The sequence below is a fragment of the Ricinus communis genome, chromosome 2 (assembly GCF_019578655.1).
Source record: "Ricinus communis isolate WT05 ecotype wild-type chromosome 2, ASM1957865v1, whole genome shotgun sequence".
NCBI classification, from domain to species: Eukaryota; Viridiplantae; Streptophyta; class Magnoliopsida; order Malpighiales; family Euphorbiaceae; genus Ricinus; species Ricinus communis.
This window is the reverse complement of record NC_063257.1, coordinates 11,086,147-11,095,720: the sequence shown is the minus strand read 5'-3', so window position 1 is coordinate 11,095,720 and position 9,574 is coordinate 11,086,147. Positions and strand designations below refer to the sequence as shown.

Sequence of the window (9,574 nt, the reverse complement as noted above, 5' to 3'; positions counted from 1 at the left end):
TATATATATATATATTGATATAAATTAATATTAAAATATAACTAATATACCATCTTCTAAAATTTAGAATTTTTATTTATTTAAAGAAGTAACTTATTAGTTAAGACATTTATTATAAACTATTTTTCGAATTACACTTATTATTTATTTAGAAAAGTAATATATTTTTTTAGGATTGAAAACCAAATATCTTTTTAATAAAATATAATATAAAAATTAATAATTAAAATATAAAAACTAAACCTGACAGAAGAAGTTGGAGGCCAACATATTAGTTTATCATTAAACTTCTATATGTTCAACATATAAACTTGTGGTGCTTCAATAGAGAACATGCTCTGTTTATTATAGTAATTATTATTGGCAGCGCCATTAGGTAATGCAGGCAGTACATAAATTGACTATCTTGTTGAAATCGTTAAACAACAGAAGGTAGGGGATGACGAACAATAGGAACTAAATTCAAACTATTTTTTCTTCTAACAGAAGTTCCAGCAGCCTCAGTCATATCTATATCTTCCGGCTTCATTCCATCAGGGAGTTTCCAATCAAAATAGTAGAGTAGATTAGCAAGTGGGACCTCTATATTGACCATGCCAAATGTTATGCCAGGACACATCCTCCTTCCAGAACCAAATGGTATGAACTCAAAATTGGCCCCTCTGTAATCAACTGTTCCATCAGAAAATCTTTCAGGAATGAAACTCTCAGCTTCACTCCAGTACTTCGGATCTCTTCCAATCGCCCATGCGTTAACAATCACTTTAGATTCGTTGGGGATTCGAAATCCATTAATTTCACATTCCTCTCGAGACTCTCTTGGAAGTAATAAAGCAAGCGGAGGATGTAATCTTAGAGTTTCTTTTATGACCAATTTCAAGTAATTTAACTCTCCAAGGCTTTCTTCATCAACATATTCTTTTTTACCGAATGCTCGTCTTACTTCTACCTGTGCCTTTTCCATGACTCTTGGGTTTTTCATCATTTCTGACAATGCCCATTCTATAACTGTAGATGAGGTCTCAGTCCCCCCAAGAAATACATCCTGAAACAGAACAACGAATTGCAATTGAATTGATTCTAAAAATTTGAGGATAAAATATCATATTATTAAAGGAATTACTAAAGTTGAATTGAAGCTAAAGCTTTGAAAACAGAAAGAAAAAAAAAAAATCTTTGCTACCAGTGCCTTGCCTTAGTGATACTGAAATTGACTGAGGAACTGTTTGCTTCTAAATTCGAACTCTAATCAAAATAATTAGTTGATGGTAAATCAATTAAATAAGCATTTAGGGAGATAAAGGAAAACTTACCAGAATGACCCCCTTCAAGTTTTCCGTCGTTAAAGTGAAATCAAGATTTTCTTGCTCCTGAATGTTCAAAAGCACATCAATAAGATCATTACTTTCTTGATCGGAAATCTTATTTGACGATGCTTTTCGTCTTAATTTGTGATAGTTGATGACAGTATCAATTATCTTATCAGCTTCCTGATACGCCCTTTCCGTTCTAGATCTCATTCCATCGAGATTATGTATCAATTTAATGGAAGGAAACAAATCAGCAATACTAAAACCTGCAGAAACTTCAGCTGCATCCTTGATTAATGGAATTAATGCCTCTTGTTCTTCCGTTATCTTACCAAAAGCTGCTCTTAAAATGACATTATAAGCGTAAGAAAGCAGAACCTTACTAATATTTACCATAGATCCTTCACTACAAGTAATTTCTTTTATAGCATTTAATATTTCTTCTTCTCTTATTGGCCTGAATGATTGGACACGTTTAGCACTTAGTATTTCCACCACACAAATTTTTCTCATCTGTCTCCAAAACTCGCCATATGGTGCAAAGGCAACATCTGTAGTATTACCAAAGATAATTTTTAATGCAACGATAAAGGGTCTGCTGGCAAAGATGACATCATGGGTTTTCATGATTTCTTTAGCAATTTCTGGAGAAGAAACAATAATGGCATTAACTTCACCAAGTTGAAGATGCATAATAGGCCCGAATTTCTTGGCCACGTTATGGAGGCTATGGTGGGGTAGAGAACCAAGTACATTGTGAATGTTTCCGATTATGGGTAGTTTCCATGGCCCTGGCGGAAGTGGAAGTTTATGGGTATTTGATTTTTTCATTATCAAGAATACCGTAAAGATAAAGAGGAGTGGGAAAAAAAGAGGCAAGGAAGGGAATGGAAGCTCCATTTTCATATGCTGACTGGCAAACAATCATACTTCATATTTATAGAGGTTACTGCTGTGAAAAGGAAGTTGGCAGCAAAGCATGGCAGGCTCCTGATTAATCACGTCTAGAAATTGACTCGTTTTACTAGCTTCCTTGCAATATTTTCTCAACTCGGATGTCCAATCGTGGTGTTGGGTTGAAGTCTGGAGTTTGCATTGAAGGACCTCCCAGACCAATTTATCCTTTTCTTTTCATCGTAATGTTTCACAATAAATGCCCCTTTAGCAGTTGGAGTCTTTTAAGATGTACAAATTTTTCGTATTTTCTTTAGTGGATAATTGTTCCACTTCTGAAAGCCTCCAATTTGCTTCCACTCATTCAACTAGATATGTGCCCGCCATATACGTGGGACTATTCTAACTTTTGAATTAAGAATATTTAAAATTAAAATAAATAATAATAATAATAATAATAGTTTTATAGAATCAAATTCTTTTTTAAAAAGTTATAATATTAATATTTTAAAATTATTATTTTACATCTAATATAATTCTCATATGTTATTTCTTTTATAAATTTGCATTATATACATTTTTATGACAATATTTCTAATAAAATGGTCGTAAATATTTACTTGTAAAATAAATTTGGCTGTCAAATATAACTAAAATATAAATAGAAAAATATATGCGTTTCTATCACATTTTAATACTTCTAATGAAGCATATAATTATTTAAAATTGCAAGAGTATTTTCATTTCCGCCAATAATATTTTTCTCTATTGAGAAATATTTTTCATTTGAACTGCTTAGCACTTATTGTCTTAATTTCTCGATTTCTCACTCTATTACTGTGATAATCTAATGTTCACTTTAATAATTTTATAAGTTTTCAAAAATTAAGTTTCAAAAGTTTTATTAATATCACAATTAATAATCTCCAAAATTGTTCAGTAATGAGATATGTTATGACAATATTTAATGGATTTACAATAAATTGATCATCAATGTGAACAAAATGATGCGGATTGGGGAACGATATGATTTTTTTTTCGTAGTATTTTTTACTCTAAGATATATAGATGAAGACATGCGAGACATATACGGACCATAAGACTTTGAAGTATATTTTTCAGCAGAAAGGATTGAATATGAGGTAGAGGAGATGGTTGGAACCTTTGAAATATTACGATTATACTATTCTCTAGTATCCAGATAAAGCGAATGTCGTGACATATGTCTTGAGCAAGAAGTTAACAGGTAGCCTTGCTCATATCAATGCGAGAAAAGAACTCTAACCAAAGAGTTGCACGAGTTACACGACCAATGGCTGTAGATGGAGGTATTAGAATCAGGAGCATTGTTGGCACATTTCAGGATTAGGTCTGTGCTCGTTGACAGAATCAAGTTAGCTCAGAGTCAGGACCCAGAATTAAGAAAAATCTTAAAAGAAGTGCAGCGGGGTCGAGCTAATGATTTTGTTATAGATGATGGACGATACTCTCAGAATGGGAACTAGACTGTGTGTTCTTGATGTGGATAATCTCAAGAAGGAGATTTTAGAAGAGCCTCACTATACAGCTTCAATGTACACCTAGGATCTACCAAGATGTATCACGATTTGAAAGGTAATTATTGATGGAATGGAATGAAAAAGGATGTGTCAGAGTTTGTCTCCAAGTGTCTGATGTGGCAGCAGGTTAAACTGGAGCATTAGAAGCCGTCAGGATTATTGCAACCGCTTTCAGTACCAGAGTGGAAATGGAAAATAATTATTATGGATTTTGTATCGGGTTTACCTAAGACTTCAGCTGGTTATGACTCTATTTGAATAATTGTAGACCGATTGATTAAGTCAACACACTTTCTTCCCATGAAGACTACTTATTCTGTGGCCAAGTATGCACGAGTTTATCTAGAGAGAATTGTCAGTCTTCACGACATTTCTATTTCTATAGTGTCTGACATGGGACCGTAGTTTACTTTGAGATTTTGGAGAAAGCTATAAGAGGAGCTCGGTACTAGGTTGGACTTCAGCATAACTTTTTACCCTCAGACTGACGGACGGTTAGAGAGGACAATTCAGACCTTGGAAGATATGCTTTGGATGTGCGTGATAGACTTTGGTGGTTAATGGAATTGATACCTACCATTGATTGAGTTCGCTTATAACAACAGCTACCATGCAAGCATCAAGATGGCCCCTTATGAGGTATTATACGGCCGGAAGTGCAGATCTCCTGTGTGTTGGGAAGAAGTTGGCGAACGGAAGTTAGCATGACTAGAGTTAGTTTAGACCACTTTAGAGAAGATTCCTATTATCTGTGAGCGACTGAAGACATCTTTCAACAGGCATAAGACTTATGCGGACTTGAGGTGAAAGTACGTGGAGTTCAATATTGGAGAGTATATATTCTTGAAGGTGTCCCTATGCATGGTGTGATGTGGTTTGGCAAGAAAGGCAAGTTGACCCCTCGTTATATGAGATCCTTTGAGATTATTGATAAGATTAGAGAGGTAGAATACAAGTTGGACTTGCCGCCAAATTTCTTGCATGTGCATCCAGTATTTCATATATCCATGTTGAGGATTATTTCGGATTCTTCGCACATATTGTAGCCTCAATATGTGGAAGTAAGCGAAGATTTGACTTACGAGGAGCAACCAGTTATGATCGTGGATACTCAAGTTCGCCAATTATACTCTAAGGTTATACTGATGGTTAATGTGTTGTGGCGGAACCATTCGACCGAAGAGTGTACTTGGGAAACCGAGCACGAGATGAGAGATCTCTACCTCATTTATTTCAATCTTGAGGTAAGTCTTGCTTTTTTTAGAATACGAGGACAAATTTTCTTAAGGGAGGGAAAATGTAATACTTGTAATTATTTTAATCTTAATTTCATTAATTGTTGAAGGTAATTTGGTAAAATAATATTTTTCGTAAATAAATAAATATCATTTAATTTAATATTTTTAAATAATGATATTATATTGATTTATGAATTTAAATAATTAAGTTATAATTTTATTAAGTTGAATTATTTTGAGTAATTATCATATAAGTACATATATATATATATTGCTTTAAAAAATATTTTTATTCTTACAAAAGATCTTCAGCAAACAGTTATTTTGGGAACTCCCTTTATCAATTTAATTACTCCTTTCAAAGTAACTACTGCTGGTATTATTTTTAAAGCTAAGGATTCAAAGATTGTTTTTCCTTTTATAGAAAAACCCAAAAAGAGAAATCTCAATCTCATTAAAGCCCACTCGATTTACAATTTTGAGATAAATGCTTTGATCAAAGGAAAACAAACCCAGCTTTCTCATTTGAAACAAGATATGGGTTTGAAAAGAATCCAAGATCAAATGCAAAATGATTTTGTCCAAAGAAAAATCTCTGATTTGCAAAAGAAGATTGAAAATGAAGTTTATTCTCATCTTCCCAATGCTTTTTGGAAAAGAAAACAACATATGGTAGATTTACCATATGAAAAGGATTTTTCTGATAAACAAATCCCTACCAAAGCCAGACCCATCCAAATGAATGAAACCCTAGAAAGCCATTGTAGATTAGAGATCAAAGACCTAGAACAGAAAGGTTTGATTTCCAAGTCTAGATCCCCCTGGTCATGTGCAGCTTTCTATGTCAATAAAAATAGTGAGATAGAAAGAGGAACACCTAGGTTGGTGATCAATTACAATCCTTTGAATAAAGCCCTAAAGTGGATTAGGTATCCAATTCCAAACAAAAAAGATCTTCTTCAAAAGCTTCATTCGGCTTTCATTTTTTCAAAGTTTGATATGAAATCAGGATTTTGGCAAATCCAGATTCATCTAAAAGACAGATATAAAACTGCTTTTACAGTTCCATTTGGCCAGTACGAATGGAATGTGATGCCCTTCGGATTAAAAAATGCTCATTCTGAATTTCAAAAAATCATGAATGACATTTTTAATCCTTATTCAAAGTTTTGCATTGTCTACATTGATGATGTGTTGATATTTTCAAATTCCATAGAGCAACATTTCAAACACTTGGAGACATTTTTCTATGTTGTTAAGAAAAGTGGTTTAGTGGTTTCAAAATCCAAGATATCTTTATTTCAAACAAAAATTAGATTTCTTGGACACTATATCTCCCGGGGAACTGTCACCCCAATTGAAAGATCTCTAGCATTCACTTCAAAGTTTCCAGAAAAAATTTTGGAAAAAGCACAATTACAAAGATTTCTTGGTAGTTTAAATTATGTTATGGATTTTTATCCAAATTTGAACTGTCTTGCAAAGCCCCTTCATGATAGATTAAAGAAAAATTCCCCTCCATGGACCGATGTGCATACAAAAATTGTCCAAAACATAAAAAAATAAGTTTCTAAAATACAATGTTTACACCTACCTGATCCATCTGTATTCAAAATTGTTGAAACTGATGCATCAAATATAGGATATGGTGGGATTCTTAAACAAGTTCAAAACAACAAAGAATGTATTATCCAGTTTACTTCTGCACACTGGAATGATACATAAAAGAATTACTCAACTATCAAAAAAGAAATTCTTTCGATAGTTTTGTGTATTTCAAAATTTCAAAGCGATCTTTTAAATCAAAAATTTCTTTTAAGGATTGATTGCAAATCTGCAAAAGAAGTTTTACAAAAAGATGTTCATAACATAGCTTCCAAATAAATTTTTGCCAGATGGCAAGCTATTCTTTCTGTTTTTGACTTTGAAATCGAATACATAAGAGGAGATTCGAATTCAATTCTAGACTTTCTAACCAGAGAGTTTCTTCAAAAATAGGAGTGAAAAATACCGAGAAAATCAAAAGCAAAAGAAGAAAAATCGACAGCAAGTTCAAAGCCTGTCCAAAGCCCAAAGAAGGAAATTTTGTCTTCTTCTTCAAAGCCCATCAGAACCTGGACCGAAATCATCTAGGAAGAAATTGATCAAAGCAAAGCTGATCCGGCCCAACAATAAGTCCAAATCCAGGAATGGCTTGCACAACAAGACCCTGAATTCCTTAAAAGGGTTGAAGAATATTCAAAGCAAATGATACAATTTCAACCAGAAGCATCTCCAAAGTCATCCTCCTCCTCCAACAAGGGTAAATGTATACTCTCTATCCCTTTTTCAAAAACTGAGATAAAATTTTTTCCTCAAAACCTATCTAAGAGTTCTAAAAGCATTTCAAAACTCAACTCTCAAGAAATAGTTTTGTCACAAACAAAACGTTTTAAATCCAACGAATATATAGAAAAATAAAATTTTCAAAACATTTTAAGTGTTGAGGAAGGATTTTGTACAGAAAGCCCCTCAAAACTGATTTCAAAGATTTTCCCCCCAGGATGGTATTTCAAGCCCTGAAATATTTCAAAGCCTCAATCCTATTACCAGTCCATCCTTGAGATAACTGGTTCTGCAAAATTCAAATATTTTAAAAAACACAAAGACCATAAAGACCCTGCATATTCTACATGCACCATACAAAGAATCCTTCACCCTACAGATTGGGGAATGGATTTACACTCTTCAAGATCTTTCCCAACTTCCCTTCAAAGAACCTACCCTTCAAATCTCAATACTTCCTTCAACTATTGGGATTACCAACAAGCTTGGTTCAATACCTTTCTTCTCCAAAATGAAGGACAAAGTCATTCTTGGCTATTCTACTTCGATACAAGCTCAATCCAAACTTCAAAAATCCCCTATTGGTTTAAACAATGGTGGAATTATTATGGCAATGTTCCTGAGACCATAATTCCAGAAGTTCTACCTCTGTTTAACCTTTTCAAAGCCCACTACAAGCCAAACAAAATAGAAAGACGTTTTCTCCCGTTACTTCTATTTTGTTCAAACTTTTTTCTCCCCTGGGTATGTGTTTGGTATTTTCATTTCAATCAAGCAGCAGATGGAGAAATCATCCTTACCCGTAGATTCAAAGTCAAATGGTGGGATAAATTTAACCACCAAGATAAATTATCTCTAAAATTAGTCCAAAACTTCCTTTCAGAAAATAGCTTCTTGCCACCTCCAAAAGAACAAACCACTTTCCTGGCACAAAAGTCCTTCATAATTCCAAAGCTGGCAGCAACTCAAACAGAAGAGGATTTCTTACAGTTGATCAAACAATTGTCGGAAACCGCTTCTTCTAAAGGAAAATCAAAAGCTTCATCTTCCTCCTCCAGCACCAGCTCAGCAGCAATCGACTTGGATGGTGACTCAAACGAGGATGATTGTTTTGGGATTTTCAAGCCCATTAAATGACATCCCTTTAAAGCCCATGGGTTGAAAACCAGAAATGACAGCCCAAGATATTTCTGTAATGGGCCAAAAGCCCAAATAAAAAAAAAGTCAAAAAAGAAAAAGAAAAGCATAAGATTCTTTCAAAGAATGGCCGACAAGCATCATTACAAGACTCCAAAACAAGTGAAATCATCTTTACTCCACTACGAAGAGTATCCAAAGCTCGGAAGATAGGATCTAAAGCTTGAAGACCTCTATATAAAGAGGAGTTCTCCTTAGAAGAAGACAGACTGAAAAATACGAAAAAGAACCTCTTGTATTCTTCAAGTCGCACAAAGAAGAAGAAATATAGTGAAAAGAGAGAGTATAGAGTGAGAGAGATAGTGAAAGAAACACCTTCCTCTTATATTCTTATCCTCCTCTTGTAAGTTATATTTCTTTAGTTTAAAGCTTTCATTTCTAAAGCTTTCAAAGTTTGTATATTTGTTTAAAAGTTTATGTTCAAAGTTTGTGATTATCAATAAAGTTTATCTTCTTTATCTATAATTTTAAGATTTAACAAGCGTATGCTCTGTGCTTGCCTCGTCTGAGGATCCTGCACACCAGAAACTTGTTGATCTGTTTCTATTTTTCTCTATCTTGGATATATATATATATATAAGTATATTTATTTAAATTGCTGATGTTTTTATAGCATAAATTAAAGTGAGGGATTAGAAAGAAATTTTACAAAAAAGAGAAAAAAAAAAGAATGGGACATATGCAACCCCCTCTCTTCTTCTCCTTTCTCCGCTACATACACTCCACCACCATCAATTTCTTCCCTTTCACCACCACAGCCACCAGCCCTTCCCTCTTTCCTTCCTCTCCTTCCAGCCAGCCCCACCATTTCCCCTTTCCCATTGCGGAAAATTGCTGTAACAGGAGGATGAGGCGTCAATCTTTGCTGCCACCTCTAGAACAGCCTCTTACCGGCCTTATTTACGAATCTGACTTTGGAAACGGACTCCCACTATCGGAAACGCATTCCCACTATCGGAAACCTTAAGAATAGCCCTTCCCTCTATTTTTCCGTCGCCGGAAGCTCTGTCCAAGACACAACGGAGCTGAAGCTTTCCGGCCTCGATCTGGT

The 9,574-nt window shown here is 34.2% G+C and overlaps 1 protein-coding gene across 1 annotated transcript; it reads right to left on the bottom strand.

Annotated features, from left to right (window-relative positions):
- Positions 1 to 256: 256 nt before the first annotated feature.
- On the bottom strand, positions 257 to 2,457 carry LOC8282475 (desmethyl-deoxy-podophyllotoxin synthase). The gene is made up of 2 exons (XM_002523421.4): positions 1,314 to 2,457; positions 257 to 1,045 (listed from the first exon to the last, which is right to left on the bottom strand). The coding sequence occupies exons 1-2, from the start codon at positions 2,214 to 2,216 to the stop codon at positions 419 to 421; spliced, it is 1,530 nt and encodes a 509-aa protein (XP_002523467.3). The 5' UTR covers positions 2,217 to 2,457; the 3' UTR covers positions 257 to 418.
- Between the last annotated feature and the right edge of the window lie 7,117 nt (positions 2,458 to 9,574).